Source organism: Geotrypetes seraphini, chromosome 3 (genome assembly GCF_902459505.1).
Source record: "Geotrypetes seraphini chromosome 3, aGeoSer1.1, whole genome shotgun sequence".
Lineage (NCBI taxonomy): Eukaryota > Metazoa > Chordata > Amphibia > Gymnophiona > Dermophiidae > Geotrypetes > Geotrypetes seraphini.
This window is the reverse complement of record NC_047086.1, coordinates 239938939-239957060: the sequence shown is the minus strand read 5'-3', so window position 1 is coordinate 239957060 and position 18122 is coordinate 239938939. Positions and strand designations below refer to the sequence as shown.

Genomic DNA, 18122 nt, shown 5'->3' with positions numbered 1-18122 from the left:
TTCCCCAGTATACTGGACATCTGAGATTCTCGTGACCTTAATGTCATCTTTAGTATATAATGCTACACCCCCTCCCTTCCTACCCTCTCTGTCCCGGCGAAGCAAGTTGTAACCCGGTATGACCATGTCCCACCCGTGGGAGTCTGTGAGCCAGGTTTCGGATATCGCCACCACATCCAGGTCGGCATTCCTTATTTCTGTTTCCAATTCCAGGATCTTGTTTCCTAAACTGTGTGCGTTGACGTACATAGCCCTCCATGTTATATTTTTGTTATGTCTCAGTGGGGATATTCCTGTTTGAGCTATTTGAACACCTTTAGCATTGTTTGTGTTATTTGTGCTTTCCTGAGGCTCAGAACCACAATGTGTACTCCCCATATACCCAGAACTACAGTGTGTACTCCCCCTAGACCCGGAATTACAATGTGACCCATAAATATGATGTGACCCTACTCCCGACTCAAAAGTGTGTGCACTCACCCCTGACCCAGAATTTCGGTGTCTACTTTCCTCAGCCTCATAAATATATTGGCATTTTAGTTCGCCTGGTATGTTGTTTGTGCCTGTACCCTCCCCCGACTTACCTAGTTTAAAGCCCTGTGGAGTAGGCGGGCTAGGCGGTGTCCAAGGACATTCTTCCCTCTTCTGGTTAGGTGTAGCCCGTCGTGTCCCTGTAGTCCTTGCAATGCTTCTCCATGGTGCAGAAACCCGAAGTTCATCTCCTTGCACCATCCTCGCATCCAGTCGTTCGCCCTTTGTATTCGATCCTCTCTGGCTCTGCCCTTGCCCCTCACTGGGAGAATCAAGGAGAAGACTACCTGCGCATCCATCCTCCTCAGCTTCTCCCCCAGGGCCCTGAAGTCTTCAGGTATGCTGTCCGGGCTGCTCCTTGTGGTGTCGTTGGTTCCGACATGGATTAGAACCATGGGGAAGTGGTCTCGGGGCTTGATGAGTCTGTCAATGCAAGCAGTGACATCCCGGATCCTGGCCCCTGGCAAACAGCAGACCTCTCTTGATTGTAGGTCTGGTCTGTAGATTGGTCCCTCGGTGCCCCTCAGCAGCGAATCTCCGATGACCACCACTCTGCGCTTCTTAGGGGTGGGCTGTACTGTTGATTCCGGAGTTGGAACCGTCTGCTGAACAACTACTTGTAGCTCTTTCTCCGGACCTTCCTGTAGCAGCTGATATCTGTTCCTCAGGGCGATATGAGGTGTCGATGTTGAGCTGTCCTGTATGGGGGAAAAAGAGACAGAGTTAGGTCCTCTGCATTTTCTTGTGGAGGAAGTCACCAACTGCCAGGAGTCAGCGTCTCCAACCACTTCCTGCATTCCGGTAGTTTGTCTCAAGGTGAACGTTTTGGATGCTATGGGTGTTCCCAGGGTGGTCTTGTCAGGTTCCTGTTCAGCGATCTGAGACAGCTCCTGGATGACTCCATCGATGAAGGTCTCGTCGTCTCGGATGCTCCTTAAGCGCTGAACCTCCTCTCTCAGGCTCTTTAGCTCCATCAAAAGGCTTTCGTCCGGTTGAACCATTATTTCTGTCTGCATTGAGACTGTAGACATCTTTGAGGGGATGGCCTCGGTCTGTACAGAGACCTCTGCCCTCCGTCCTGGTTCTCCTTCCATCTGTACTCGGACCATAGCCATCCCCTGGGTGCTCTCGGTGACTGAACTGCCTGTTTTGATTGAAGTCTTGCTGCTTCTAGTCCTACCTGCCATTACAAAGGTTTATTGTTATTATTTCTTAATTTAAAATTTTTTTTTTTTTTTAAGGATGTTTTTTAGGGTGGGGGCTGTTAGGTGTTGGTCAGTAAGTGTTGAGGGAGGGATAGAGGTAGTTAGTTAGTTCTTGGTCTGAGGGATGGAGTAGTTAGTTAGTTAGTTAGTAGTAGTAGTTAGTTAGTTAACAGTTAGTTAATTGTCAGTTAAGAACGTCTGTTTGTTAGTGTGCCTGTTTAGTGAGAAAGATTTAGTAGCTTGTTGGTGAGATAGAAAGTTGTAGATTGATAGTTAAAGACTTGGTAGAACGCTAAAGAAAGACTGAAGACAATTGATTAGTTAGCTAGTCTTATAAGTTGGGAGTCCGGCTATAGTTGATAGCCCTTTCTTGATGCCCTTCTTGAGGCCCTTCGCAAAGGCGCTCTCGCTAAGGCGAGCGCCTTTGCCGCGCGCCTTCGCCACACGCCGAACGGCTGCGCGCCGTTGGCTCGTCCCCTTTTATGGGGGGAGTTTGGCTGGTGATGTCAGGGGTGGGCGGAGTTAGCTCTCGCCTCTTCCCCTGCTAGCACCGCCTTCTCTGCTCCTCTCTCTGCTTCTTCCTGCTAGCACACTCTCCGCTCACTGTTCTGCCATGTGCTCAGAACTCTGCTACCATGTGTTCAGGACTAGGCACAGCTCCTACAGTCTCCCTTCGGCTGGCCTTGCACTGTGAACTCTCTGCTGTTGGCTCGTCTCCTTTTATGGGGGGAGTTTGGCTGGTGATGTCAGGGGTGGGCGGAGTTAGCTCTCGCCTCTTCCCCTGCTAGCACCGCCTTCTCTGCTCCTCTCTCTGCTTCTTCCTGCTAGCACACTCTCCGCTCACTGTTCTGCCATGTGCTCAGAACTCTGCTACGATGTGATCAGGACTAGGCACAGCTCCTACAGTCTCCCTTCGGCTGGCCTTGCACTGTGAGTGGGTGTAGTACATGCCCTGTGTGGTACATGCAGGGCACACATCCTGCATGTACCACACAGGCTTTGCCCTTATCCTCTGTTATAATTTGTGGTTAACACAGAATAGGAGTAAATAGTTAACTGATCCTTCCACCAAGGGGCCCCCAGGACTCCAGATAGCAGGTCTAAATCCAGCTGTTAACCTTTATGAATATGGATGTTCCTTCCCATTCTGCATGAGGAATGAACATCCGTACAGCTTTTTTAGCCCATCCGAGTCCAGCCCAAAACATGTCTCTGCAGTTCCGCAGTTTAGACATTTATAACCTGTGTTTTGTAAAATCTAGATCTGCACATCTTTGCCACAGGAAAATCTACTGTAAGTTCCAGTGTTTGAATGTCTAAGAGAGGGTGGATAGGGACAGATTCTTCAGGCTGAAGGGGACAACAGGTACGAGGGGGCATTCGGAGAAACTGAAGGGAGATAGGTTCAAAACAAATGCAAGGAAGTTTTTCTTCACCCAAAGGGTCGTGGACACTTGGAATGCGCTACCGGAGGAAGTGATCAGGCAGAGTACGGTACAGGGATTCAAACAGGGATTGGACGGATTCCTGAGGGATAAAAGGATCATGGGATACTGAGGGAGGAGCTGGGATGTAACACAAGTATAGAAACCCAACCAGGTCGTGCATGTGCAAGACCGGAGGGTTAGGACTTCAATGGGAAACCAAGGTGGCAAGGGGGCCCCTTCTGGGATTCAGACAGGTCGTGACCTGTTTGGGCCGCCGCGGGAGCGGACTGCCGGGCAGGATGGACCTATGGTCTGACCCGGCGGAGGCACTGCTTATGTTCTTATGTTCTTATGAAGAATTCTTATAAAATAAGCATCATATTTGATTTAATTGCACCTTTCTACTGCCCTGAAAGTCACTGTCAAAACACAGTAACTGTTGAGAATGTAGACACAAGAAATAAATAAATCCCTGTAATATAATTCTTGATCCAAAATTATTACATTATTGTGTTCTGACCTAACATATCTCCCATTTATCAAGAGATATTGTGTTTTAGACATTTCCTACAGGCTTGAAAAGGCATCCAAATGTTAAATAGCTTCCATATTAAGAAATAAGCAGTACCTACAGCACATCTGGCGAGTTAGCTTCTGACAAAAATTTGGGTTACTGTGTTCCTGCTTTTCACGATAGTATAAACAGAGAGAAGGTTAAATCTTGCTTTATGACTGGAAATGCAAGCCTTTGAATATCCTTCCTGGCAGAAAATAATGTCAGCTCACCTCGTTTAAAAGGAGATGCAAATGGGTTATTGGAATTTTGGCTTCACTCCCAATGACTTGCAGAAGAATTGCTGAAGTTATTTATACTGAATTTTGGATTTAGATGTAATTGCTTGTCTTTCCAAATCCCTCAAAAGCTAATTTACATTCAGACACCCTGGACTAAATTCTGTATGTGGCTGCTACTACAACTACTAATGCTGCTTATCATTTCTATAATGCTATTAGACGTATGCAGTGCTATATATTAAACGTTCAAAAGATAGTCCCTGCTCAGTAGAGCTTACAATCTAATCAAGCAGACAAACAGGACAAGTAGGGGATTAGAGAGTTTCTCAGAGAAGGAATGATGAAACCAGGCATGGGTGCTTTACAAGCAAGTGGGAGCTATAAGTTAAGGTCTTTTAGCCTAGATTTGAATACTACCAGAGACGGAGCTTGATATATGGGCACAGACATTGTTCCAGGTATAAAGTATAATGAGAGAAGGGATGTAGCTTGGACTTGGTGGCAGAGGAGAAGGGTACAGATGAGAGACTTACCCGATGAGCGGAGTTCCGAAGGAGGTGTATAAGGAGAGATATTGCAGAGCTGAGGAGTGCATGCACTTGTAAGTCAATAAGAGGAGTTTGAACTGTATGTGGAAATGGATAGGGAGCCAGTGAAGTGACTTGAGGAGAGGGGTGATGTGAGCATTGTGACTGGCTGAATATAAGATGTGAAGCAGAATTCTGAACGGATCAAAGGGGAGAGAGATGGTTTAGTTGAAGACCTGTGAAATGCAAGTTGCAGTAGTCTAAGCGAGAGGTGATAATAGAGTGGATAAGGGTTTGGGTAGTGTGCTCAGAGAGGAAAGGTCAGATTTTGGTGATATTAAAGAGAAATTTTGGATTTGTAAAGAGAGAGCGCGGGTGTGGGGGGGTGGAATAAAGAACACTAGAGCTGTTCTCTGAATGGCGTTTAGAGCTGGGCACTGTTTATAGAATAGGGCCTAGTGCCGGGATCTACATATAACTTTAGGTGCTAGGATTTTCACTAACTGGACCAAATTATGTATCTGGCGCTGGAAAACTGTGGCTGGAAAAATGAGTGTTAAGCACTCATTCTACTGTCTAAACGGCGCTCCGAGTTCGGTACCATTCATTAAGAGAGCATCTAGTGCCAGGATCCATCTGTAACAATGCACACTCATGGCCTGCTCATGCCCCTTCCGTGGCCACGCCCCTTTTCAGATCCACGTGCAAAAATTTATGAGCATATGCACATTTTTATAGAATAGCACCTAGCAAGATGTATGTGTAAATTTTAATTCTTGCCAATTAGTACTGACAATTGATTATTAACACCCAATTATTGGTACTAATTGGTTTGTTACTCAACAAATTGTGTGTGCAAATTGAGCATGTCACAAATTTGATTGCAGTTTTGTGCTCCATATATGAAATCCGGGGAATTATATATCTTCCCCTGCTCAATAATGCTTATGGTTTAAGTGGTCAAGTATACAAAAGTGCAAAATGTTCTTTTATTAAAAAAAAAAAAAATCTCTCGCGTGTTTAACAATGTAAACATGCAAAATGAAACCAAAGTCTGGAACTTCTAACCACTAGGTTTGCGTCAGCTCCCCACTTGCTTCCAGGAACATGCTAGACATATCTCTTCTCTCTGTAATTCACATGAGCCCTACTAAAACTCCAACCAAATGTCTTTGTAATTATATTGAAAACCGCAATGATTTCTAGTAGAAAATTGTGGGATAAAATAAATTATATGGTATGGTTAATTGGTGGTTTTTATTGGCAAAACTCCTTTCATGAAAAAAAGTTCACAAAAGGTGTCATTTTCTGTAACAGACTTCATGCAGAAGTTTGTTTAAATTGCACATTAGCTGCTATAAAGACAGTATCCAGCCAGTGGCATAGTGCAAGGGGGTGGTCCACCCCAGGCGTCGTCTTGGTGGGGGGATGATACCTCTCCTCTCCATCCTACCGCTCCTTCCCACTCCTCTCCCCGCCATGCGCTAGCCTTCACTCCCCCTCCCCCACACCAAACCTCTAGCACTCTGCCAGCACAAGCAGCAACTCCAACCTGCTGCTTGCACCACCGCCGGCTCTCCCTCTGATGTCACTTCCGGGTCCTGCACCAAGGAAGAGACATCAGAAGGAGAGCCAACGCTGGCGCGAGCAGCATGTTAGAGAAGAGCTAGAGGTATGGTGGGGGGGGAAATGAAGGCGCATGTGTAGCAGTGGGGGTGGGGAAGAAGCAGGGGGACAGAGAAGAAGGCGGGGGAGCGGCGCCACTGTCCCAGGTGCCTCTCACCCTCACTACGCCACTCTATCCAGCCATGCAGTAAGGAAGCTGAGCTTGATGATCTTAAGGTAGCCAAACAGATTGATAAAGGTGACAGCAAAAGCCAGAAAGATGGTTGGGTGCATAGGGAAAGGAATGGTCAGAAGAAAAAAAGGAGGTAATGGTGACTCTGTGTAAGTTTCTGGTTGGATCTCATTTGTATACAATTATGGGAACAGCACTTTCCAAAAGATATAAATAGGATGGAATCAATCCAGAGGGTGGCTACTAAAATGGTCAATGGTCTTTATCATAAAGTATGGGGACTTCCAAGAGACAGAGGGAGTCTCTGGAGAGAACTAATGCGAAGACCAACGCAGTGAGTGAGCTACCCCAGTCTCATCAGAGTCATTGCTAGGTTTAAGAGGCTGGTGCCTTGCAGTGAGCAGCCGTAGGGTGTGGCCAAAGGGACACACCCTACCCCTTGGAGCTCTGAGTTTATTGTGGGTGATTTGTCTTCAGTTTTTTTTATGGGCAAACGTAAAGAAATTCAAGCCATAAGCATCGACACCTACTGTTGTAGGCCTGATGGACAAACACACTGTTCAACTAGGAATGAAGGATTCTCTTGGAAGCAGGTATTTTCTCTGGTAAAAAGTCTCTTTAAGTCCTGCTCAGAGAACTCCTTATAAGTCCTGCTCAGATAACTCCTTCCCCTCCTTTTCTTCTGGAGGTGGGGAACTCCGATGAAGTTTTTCCTTCTCCTCCTAGTCCTTTAGGGGGAGCCAAGTGATTCAACCTCAAACTGATACTCTTTTGAAATTTCCTGTAGATTCTTTTGAGCTGAAGACCCAGCTAGAGCCTTTGGAAATGGAGGGTATCAAGGAAGTTACATTGAAAGATTTATGGCAATTAAACTTACGAATGGAGGGAATGATAAAATCTATGACTTCTCAACCCATTGCTTTTCTAAGACTCTAGGTGACAAATTTGATAATGTAGATGCTAATTTGATTTCATTAGATAAACATGTCTCAGGTTTGGAAGGTCAAGTCGCAATCCTGTGAGTTACTATGAAAGATTCTCAGGTTATACATTCTAAATTGGAAATGATGGAGAGTTCTTGTAGGTCTGGCAATCTTAGACTGCTAAATTTCCCTTCAGTATATTTGCTAGCCCCTCATATTCTGTTTAGAAAGTATCTTAGGGAAGTTTTTTGCTATCCAACTCTGAGACTATTTCTTTTTTTTAAAAAAAACCTGTTATTATTCACCATCAGAAAATAAACTTCCAAATAGCCAACAAGGGGGAGGCCGCATCTTCAAAAAGATATAAAAAGGATAGAGTCAGTCCAGAGGAAGGCTACTAAAATGGTATGTGGTCTTCATCATAAGGCGTATGGGGACAGACTTAAAGATCTCAATCTGTATACTTTGGAGGAAAAGCGGGAGAAGGAGATATGATAGAGACGTTTAAATACCTACGTAATGTAAATGCGCATGAGTCAAGTCTCTTTAATTTGAAAGGAAACTGCAATGAGAGGGCATAGAATGAAGTTAAGATGTGATAGGCTCCGGAGTAATCTAAGGAAATACTTTTTTACAGAAAGGGTGGTAGATGCATGGAACAGTCTCTCAGAAGAGGTGGTGGAGACAGAGACTGTGTCTGAATTCAAAATGGTCTGGGATAGGCACGTGGGATCTCTTGGAGAGAGAAAGAGATAATGGTTACTGAGGATGGGCAGACTAGATGGGCCATTTGGCCTTTATCTGCCATTTTGTTTTTATGTTTCTAAGGGGTGGACCGACTGGTAACTTCTGATGTGGACTTAACGACTTTCTTAGAAAACTCGCAGGATATTACCAACCGGTCCTGTTGGTTATGTGTGTATATGAAAGTGATAAGTCATTTGTGATAAAATCTTACTGTGGACAAAAGGAAGCTATATTTTGTGGAGGAAAGATTACCTGTAATTTATCTCCAGATGTGTCCAGAGCTGACCAATTACGACGTAAGGCTTTTTTAAGCCTAGGGTGATGGCTCAGGTGCAACTTTTTTTTTCTTAAGTACCCATGTAAATGTGTTATTACCTTTGAGGGAAAGGAGTTTTCCTTTTGGGATTGTATTTAGACAGATTTTTTAAAAGGTTATGAGAAAACACAAATTAAAATAAAATTTAGGAGTATTTATATAGGAGTAAAATTTATATGCCAGTAAATTGGAGAATTCTCCTTTATTTCTTTGTTGATACTATATTGTCACCTGCTGGGGTCACGGGAATGCTGCAGGAACGACCGGCAAGTGGCAGAACACGATCTGGCATGTCTTTCAGATGAGGAAGACCCTACAGTGCAGTCAGTACAAAAATCACTGACTCAAGGAATAAAAATCATAACTCAGGAAAACAACACTCGGAACATTGCAGGATTGTCATGCAAACAAATATAGACCTTTAATTCCAGCTTAGGTCAAACCAAAACATTAAAGCTTTCTTTTCCTGGAGTAAACTTTAGTCAGATCAAAAGGAAAAATATTCCGAAGTAAAGCACAGTTCATTCACTTTTACTCCAGTAACAAAAGAAGAAGAAAAAAACATATCAAACAGCTTCCTTGTAGAAACCAGGCTCTTTCCTCAAGTTAGTACTTCTGCTCTTTAAACTGAGCCTATAGTGCCCTGGGGTACTTCTGTACAGTTCCACAATTCTAAAGGGGAAATAACTTCTACCTCTTTCAAGAGACCTGGACTTGAACAACACAGTCCTAATCTTCACCAGGCCCTTATGCTTGCAAAAAGAATAGCAAACTCATATCTACCACAATGTTATTTCTTATTATCAAGTTCATTCACTTGCCATTGCCTACTTTGACAGGCCTCTTTTCAGTTCCTGGGAACTGGAAGGCAGAATTGCTGGATTCACTGTATTCAACAAAGCTTTTAGAAAGCAACCCACCCAGGATATTTAGTGAATCCTGCTCCAATTATGGAGTTCACTCACTAACCAATGCTGGCATAAACCCACTCAGTCACACAGCAAATCCAAAAATGAAAAGGGACCCCCCCTCCCCAATCTCCTTTCCATTCAGTTCCAGCCAGCCAGGCTACCTCAGCTGGTGCACAGCTACGCAATGACAGCCCGTGCACAAGTCTCAGCATTGCTCCTTACACAGTTCTCTTACAGTGCAAAAAAAACAAACAAAACCAAAACAACTTCAGGATAAACAAAACCATTCCTTTTCAGCATATCCTTCAGGCAACCAGCTTTTCTGTGGTAGCTTTCCACAAAGCACACTGTCTTTAAACACAGGTAAGTTCAACAGGAAAAAAACCCCAAAACATCACTGGCAGGAAATTGCCAAACTCACGTCCATCAATTCAATAATCTCTGGTTCAGGAACACAGACCTCTCAGTCCATGCTGTCTCCTGGACTTTCCAGTTCTGCTGTACTCAGTGGATTAGGGTTATCCCATTCCATAGGCTCCTGCTCTGTGCCTTGTCCTTGCCCAGTATGGAGAATCCTTTCTGTCAGTTCCTCTTTGCCTGGCTGCCTGCCTTACAGTGTTTGAAAGCTGCTTAAGTTTAGTGATACCACATCCTGACCTACCTGGCTGGAGCACAGGTTTGTGTGTTCTCTGGCTCTCTCTCAGTTCACTGGGAATATTACAGGATGAGAACTGATCCACATTCCTATATGTGTGTTGCCCTAACAGGTTCTTGATCTGCAATCTGGTCAATGTCATACTCTTCATGATAGTCGGCTCCGGGTTCTGCAGTCTCTGTGACTCTTTGTTTGGGTTTCTTTCTACCCTTAGGAATGGCTCTAGTGCAGAATTTACCAGTGACAGTTCCTGCGTTGGGGCTGGAAATGTCACAATATTGGCCTTAAAATAATGGTTTGTTGCTCTCTCGTGATATGGGCTTGTGAGATTGCCTGAACTGGATGGTATATTTTGTGGAGTCTTTCTTGTAAACTCAACTTATTTCTATGTGATGGAAATTTTTTGTGAAAATTGAAATTAAAATAAATAAATAAATCAAGTTTACAAGTTTATTAGGATTTTATATACCGCCTATCAAGGTTATCTAAGCGGTTTTTACAATCAGGTACTCAAGCATTTTTCCCTCTCTGTCCCGGTGGGCTCACAATCTATCTAACGTACCTGGGGCCATGGAGGATTAAGTGACTTGCCCAGGGTCACAAGGACAGATTTAAAGAGGGAGTACTTTGGGAGTAAGGCACCTAAGATGAATCTCTTTCAATTGAAAAAGAAGCTCTGAAATAAGGGGATATAAGATAGAGGGAAAAGACTCAGAGTGATGAATTTGTGGAACAGCCTCCCAGTGTCATATTATATATATTATAAGGTTGTGGTGAAAAAAGAAAGATTTAAACAGTGACCGTATGTGTATTTTTAGTGGAGTGATGTATTCACATGTGAAAATTTGAAGCTGCTAATGTAAAATAGATGTTATATGCTTGAAGTTATGCTTATTTCTATAGTAACTGCTTCAATTGGACTGCATAAATATCAGTTCTGTCTCTAAGTGGTTCAGCTTATGTGACATTGGATAAGGATTTTTGCCATTCTTCCTCTTGCCAACATTTTAGAAAATTGTTGAAACTTATTTATTTGAAAATTTTGGGGAAGTTTTATATTTTGTATTTCACTGTGGTTTTTTTTTTTTTCTTTTAATCTTATTAACCGCATAGAACTGTAAGGTTTTGTGGTATATCAATAAATTCTTATGTTATGTTATGCAGCCGAGAGTTTAATATTGTACTTAACCGTGTGGAGGGACATAATCAAAATATATGTCTAAGTCCAAAGTCGGCAGTGGGAAAATGTCCATTTTTGAAAAATACATTTAGAATATATTTTTTTCCCCCGAAAATCGTCTATCTGAATGTTAAGGCTATTGTTCATCCAGACCACCAGGACCTCTATATTTATACCACATTTTCAATCAAAATTTTGTCCAAGTCCCAAACGCCCAGAACAAAACCATTTGGATGTGGGAGGGGCCAATCTTGTAATGGACTTGCCACCCAGACATGGCAACAGAGCAGTGGGGCACCTTACAGGGCACTGTTGTTAACTTCACAAAAAGGGTTTCAGATAAACATCTCACCAGAACTCCTTTAAAGGTTATGGTGAGCCCCCCAAATCACCCCCCTCAAACTACCATACCTACCTGTCTGCAAATTCAATAGCCCTTATGGCTGCAGGTGGCTCCAATAGGGCAGTAGAATAGGGTTTTGGAGAGTTTTGATGGGTGCATATGTTTACCATAAATGTGGTTAGAGTGGCTTATGGGCCTGGGTCCTCCTCTCTATGGTTCACTAGCCCACCTCCCAGGCTATTTAAGGCACCTGTGCAGCTCTACCAAGCTTTCTTATACCAGGTGATGATTTTCTGGTGCTTTTTTATTCTGATATTTGTGGGGGTGTGAGGGGGGGGGGGGTCAGTGAACACTGGGGGAATGTGTGTATGTGGGGGCCTTTACTTTGTATCTGCAGTGGTTATCTGGTCGCTTTGGATACCTTTTTGGCACTTATACTTGTTTTTACATCATCTGACTCGCAACATTTTTCGGCCAGGATGTCTAGTAAAACATTTGATTATCCCTGTAGGATGACTAAGTCTAGCTCAGTCCCCATCCAGCCGACATACTGCCCTAACCCCTCCTCCAGATACACCCCTTTCAGCTCTGAGTACACAGCGGCATTCAGAGGTATAAAAAGTCTCACGGCACACCCAGAAAATTGGTTTGATTATCATCACTTGGACTTCCTGTCTTTTAGGTCTTGGGTGGGTTTTTAGACATGTTTAAGTTATAGCTTTTGGGGCTATAAGCTTTAGCAGCCAACCTAAAACTGGATATTCAATGCTAGTGCCCGGACATGGCCTTGCATTGAATATCCGGGAATACAGCTGGCAGCAGACATAAAAACACTGACTTCTGCTGGTTGAATATCAGCCAGATTGCTTTTAAATAACTGTCAAAGTTTAAAAGTCTTTTATAAAGCAGTTAAAGCATTTTTCTTGTCATTTAAGGCCTAATAAAGAACTTAAGAAATAATGGATCCATTGGACTAATTACCAGCAACATTGTACCAATGTGTAACAATTTTCAAGGTTAGTATCATCCATTTAATTTGCTGCTGTCAAATGTATCTAAAGACAGAGCTCTTTGAACGGGGATCCAGAGAGAGTTACTGTATAAACAATTTTCCCTATGTGAAGCCTGTTCTACATGCAAAAAAGGGGCTTTTATAAGTTTGCATGAGCACATGAAGAGCTTATTTCCAAAACTAGCTAAGTCCATTGTCAACAAATAATGAGCTATAGTTTCATGTGGACAAAGGATATTGTTATCTACCAGTGTAATTGTTGAGATGAAAAACGTTTGTCATTTTCCTGCAGGCAAGTTAATTAAGATTTGTTTCCAAAATCAGATAAGTCCAGGAAGATGTTAATTCCAAAACCAGTTAAGTCTTGTATTTTCTACAGCTGTAACATATCAGGCAGCAAGGTTGGGTTGGCATATAAAATTTATTAAAGGACCTGACATGAACCATATTTCAGCAGATTGCCTGCATCAGGGGTCTATTAAAAAGCAATGTAAAAAAATTATAACATTTTTCAAAATTATTAAATTTTTAAACTTAAAAGCATAAAACAACAACTAAACATGCAAATTACACATACTACAATGCTATCTCAAAAAAATGAATTAGCTTAAGTAAATGACAAATATAGATAGTATAAAATAAAACTTTATTGGGGGTTGTGGGTTCAAATCCCCTGCTGCTCCTTGTGACCCTGGGCAAGTCACCAAATCCCCCACCCCCTCCATTGCCCCAGGTACATTAGATAGAGGGTGAGCCTGCCAGGACACATAGGGGAAAATGCTTGAGTACCTGAATGTGAACCACTTAGGCTTTAAGTGGTATATCAATGCTATAAATAAATACATACATACATACATACTGTTAGGATCAGAACCCAATTATCAAACCATACTCCTTCAAAGATCAATAAGTATTACCAATACATACTAGAGGAGGAAGCTCACTAATACAAAAGTTATGTGAGAAAGAATGAAGAATGCAATTGCAAGAAATTATATTAAAACATAAAAAATGGAAGAGTGAAAGTGACAACTCGGTACTGCTTTGAAAATGTGGACCGATACAAAAGCAACAAAAAGAACAATACAACTTAAAAAAGATTTATCACATCAGTGTTCTGCTTTCAAAAAGGGAATTGAAATGAATGCGTGAATGGTAGGCGCCATTCTAAGAAAGGTGCTCCTAACTGTGGTGATAAGGACTGAAAAATGTGGGTGTCTAGAAGTGAAACAGAACAGAAACCTTACCAATGGAACCAGTTCTTACAGCTAAAACTTGCTACCAAGATTCTCTTTTGGAACATTAACGCTGGCTTTTACAAAGCTGTGGTGAAGTAAATGCTCCCGACACGCATGGAAGTCCTGTGAGCATTGGAGCATTAACTCCGCCAGACTGTGGTAGAAACCACTACCGCGGCTTTGTAAAAGGAGCCCTACATTTGAAAATGAATACACAAAAAATTGATGAGTTAAGATTGTTAGTACATGGATGGACTTAGAAAATTTCCATGTGTAATTCTGATCTAACTCTGGATATGATCACCCTTCGTTCTCAACACCCATGCTTTGCCAGCTCGAATTGCCCTTCAGAGCTGATCGATAACTATGTTTGCAACGGCTGTCATGCGTATCCTCAAAAACAGGAAATCAGCCTCTCTCTTAGACTACACTTTCTGGTGGAACTCGTTATGTCTATACAACAAACATGAATATGCTGTTGAAAATGCCGTATTTCTAGAACATCTTCAAATAATCCCACTACTTCGTCGCCATGGAAATTTCATGACCAGTTTGTACAGATGCATAGCTGACCACTCCAAATATTTGCTTCTGGTTCTTCCTCTTTTCTTCCCTCTCTCCTTGTATATCTTGCTTATACAGTGGTACCTTGGATTACGAGCATAATCCGTTCCAGGAGCATGCTCGTAATCCAAAATGCTCGTTTATCAAAGTGAGTTTCTTCATAGGAAATAATGGAAACTCGCTTTGATACGTTCCCACCCCCATTCCCCCCCCCCCCACGAGAACCGGCATTGCTCCCCCCGAAGGTCCCCCCTGAGATCCGGCACCCTCCCCCCCGCGATTGGGCACCCCCCCCTGCGATCGGGCCCCCCCCCCCCCCGCCGCGATTGAGCACACCCCCCGCCGCTGCTTACTGTCATCTGGCCACCGGCACCGGCATGTCCTGTGCGTTGGTGCCGGTGCCCGAAGATTGGCCTCCTCTTCTTGCTGGGCCTTGAGCATCTGCGCATGCTCAAGGCTCCAAGCCTTTTTAAAACCCCACTAAGCTAACTGATTTCACCACATTCTCCGACAATGAATTCCAGAGTTTAATTACACGTTGTGTGAAGAAATATTTTATCCGGTTAGTTTTAAATCTACTACTTAGTAGCTTCATTGCATGTCCCCTAGTCTGGAAAGAGTGAACAAGTGATTCACATCTACCCTTTCCACTCCACTCAGTATTTTATAGACCTCTATCAGTTCTCCCCTAAACCGTCTCTTCTCCAAGCTGAAGAGCCGTAGCTGCTTTAGCCTCTCCTCATTATGAAGTCATCCCAAACCTTTTACTTTTATCATTTTCGTTACCCTTTTTTGTATCTTTTCTAATTCCACTATATCTTTTTTCAGAATAAGCGACCAGAACTGCACACAGTATTCAAGTTGCGACTGTACCATAGAATAAAACAAGGGCATTGTAACATTTTCATCTTTGTTTTCAAGTCCTTTCCTGATAATTCCTAACATTTTATTTGCTTTCTAAGCCACCGCCACACATTAAGCTGAGGGTTTCAACATATCGTCACCAATGACACCTAGATCCTTTTCTTGGGCAGTGACTCCTGACACAGAACCCAGCATCACATAGCTATAGTTCGGGTTCCTCTTTCCCACATGCATCACTTTGCACTTGCTCACATTAAACATCATCTGCCATTTTGATGCCCAGCCTTCTAGTCTCACAAGGTCCTCTTGCAATTTTTCACAATCCTCTTGCGACTTAACAACTTTGTGTCATCAGCAAAATTAAATTATCTCACTAGTTATTCCCATTTTTAGATCATTGATTGATTGGTAATTTAATTTTTTTTGATTGAAAACTGGCCTGGTCCATTACCACGCCAAAAAGATGTGCGCAGACTCCAAAATTAGGCCGCTGCCAGGTGCCCTTGGTTGAGTGCCTAGCGGCGCCTAATGTAGGCATCCTTAAACAGAATACAGCCCATAGTGTGGCTGGGTTTTAAAGAGATTTAGACCAGTTCATAGAAGAAAGGCTCATAAGCTACTACTTATCTCTGAGTGTGAGTAAAAAAAAAAAAGAATCTGTTCCTTGAGATCCCGCCATGTACTTGTGATTAGGACTAGCCACTGATGGCTGATGCTGGGTTTGAGGGGCCTCTGGTCGAAAGGTTTGGTGGCTTCTCCTCCTTTCCTAACCCAGCATGGTACGTCTTTTGATCTTATGCAAAATGTTGGGCATATTGTCTTGATTCTATTTTTTTTAAAAACACCTAAATCGGCAGGCGCCTAGTGAAACTGCACCTACCGCATGCCATTCAGAGTTAGGCATGAACAAACCAACAGTGGAGATATTCAAAAACAGTGCATTAAAATATATATACAATTGACATCAAGACAGCACTTGCAATCGATCAAAGAAGTACTACAAAACATTCCCCCCCCTTCCCTCACCCTAATTCAAGAACCAAAACAAAGTGCATTACTACATATATACAATTAAAATCATAAACAGCACTTTCTTTTGGTCAATTAATACAACAGTGGAGATATTCAAGAATGCAAGTGTGCTGATTTATTTCAAAATAGTGACAGTTTGTGCAGTGGTTCGACACGCATGTGTTTCGGCCAATACGGCCTGTTTCAGGAGCCTGATTTGTTTTGTTGTTTTTTTTTATTTATAAGAAATATCAAGCATTATAACTTGTACAGAAAGAAATTAAAGTTAGGACATTCTCCAACATTCCAATAAAATTGGCTGTTTAACAACCAAAAATAATAAGAAATTCAACTACACAGGTTTAATATTACTCAAGTCCTCAAATTGGATCCAAGATTTAAACACTTGGCGAAAAACATAAGAAAGTACAATAAAGAATCAAGGCTTGAAGCTGAGAGCAAAATGATGACATGAAGGCTGCCAATCAAGTGGAGAATGCTTCCTCCAGGGCAAGGCAAATGATGGGTTGTATCCATAGAGGTTTTGTCTGCAGGAGACCTGAGGTCATAATGCTGCTGTACAGATCCATGGTGAGACCTCATTTGGAGTATTGTGTTCAATTCTGGAGACCACACTACTGGAAAGATGTGCTGAGAATTGAGTCGGTTCAGCGAATGGCCACCAGGATGGTCTTGGGGCTCAAGGATCTCACGTATGAAGAAAGGCTGAATAAATTGCAGCTGTACTCACTTGAGGAACGAAGAGAGAGGGGAGACATGATTGAAACATTTAAGTACATCACGGCCCGTACCGAGTCGGAAGATGGTATCTTCTGTCTCATAGGACCCTCGACCACCAGAGGGCATCCGCTGAAAATCAGGGGAGGGATGTTTCATAGCGACTACAGAAAATACTTCTTCACCGAAAGAATGGTGGATCATTGGAACAAACTCCCTCTGCAGGTGATTGAGGCCAGCAGCGTATCAGATTTTAAGAGAAAATGGGATATTCACGTGGGATCTCTAGGGGAGTAAAGTCAGGGGGGCGGGTATTTTGGTATGGGCAGACTTGGTGGGCTATAGCCCTTTTCTGCCGTCATTTTTCTATGTTTCTATATTTCTATCTAATGAGCTTAAGATTTTCCTTTATCCAACCGGGAGAGTGACAAGAAGGTAGTTAATTGAAATAGCTCAAAAAAGACACATTTATTCGGTTGGTGATACACAATACACTTGCAGGGGTGTCTGATTTTAAAAAAAATTCTTTATTCATTTTCAAAACTTCAATTGTGCACAAAAGATGATGCATTTACATAAAATATTATCATTACAGCACAATATACTTAATAGAATAAAGACAAGACTTCTTCCACCCCCCCCCCCCACTTTCCAATTAACCAACACCTCATAAAAATACCTGTAAACAATCTATCTATATCTCTTAACCAATGCCAAATCATACCCCCTCCCCGGATGTTCATGTTTTCCTCAGTTATATAAATAAATCAATCCTTGCAATATTTAGTTAATGGTTCCCAAACATCCATAAATTTTTTATAATATCCCTTCTGAATGGCCATAAACTTTTCCATTTTAGAGACATAACATAGGGATTCCCACCAGAATGAATAATTTAATCTATCCCAATTTTTCCAATTCTTTAAAATAAGCTGCATGGCAACCCCCGTCATTATAAACAAAAGTTTGTTATTTTTTGCCAAAATTTGACTTTTTGCCCTCATAGATGTTCCAAATAAAATGGTATCTTATGATAATGCCACTGGATTTTCTAACTTGATCCCAAATGTACTATGTCTTGCGGAGTGCAGTCTATCATGGATAAAAACCTCAATAGCAACACTTGTGAGGGTATTTTCTTCATGAGAACTCCGCACAAGTTTTGCTTTTCACTAGTGCAGAGTTCTCACGAAGAAAATGCCCTCACAAGTGTTGCTATTGAGAGTTTTATTCATCATAGGCTGCACACCGCATGACATAGGGCTCCTTTTACTAAGCTGCGATAGCGATTTTAGTGTGCGCTAAACCCACGCTACGCGGCTAGAACTAACACCAGT

At 42.5% G+C, this 18122-nt stretch overlaps 1 protein-coding gene across 1 annotated transcript in view; it reads left to right on the top strand.

The window, feature by feature from the left end:
- The window catches only part of ENPP1 (ectonucleotide pyrophosphatase/phosphodiesterase 1), a 206326-nt gene that overhangs the window by 178389 nt on the left and 9815 nt on the right, over positions 1-18122 (top strand). The window contains exon 22 of the mRNA XM_033936592.1: positions 12294-12374. Coding sequence (XP_033792483.1) covers positions 12294-12374 — 81 coding nt within the window. The remainder of the gene's footprint in view (positions 1-12293; positions 12375-18122) is intronic.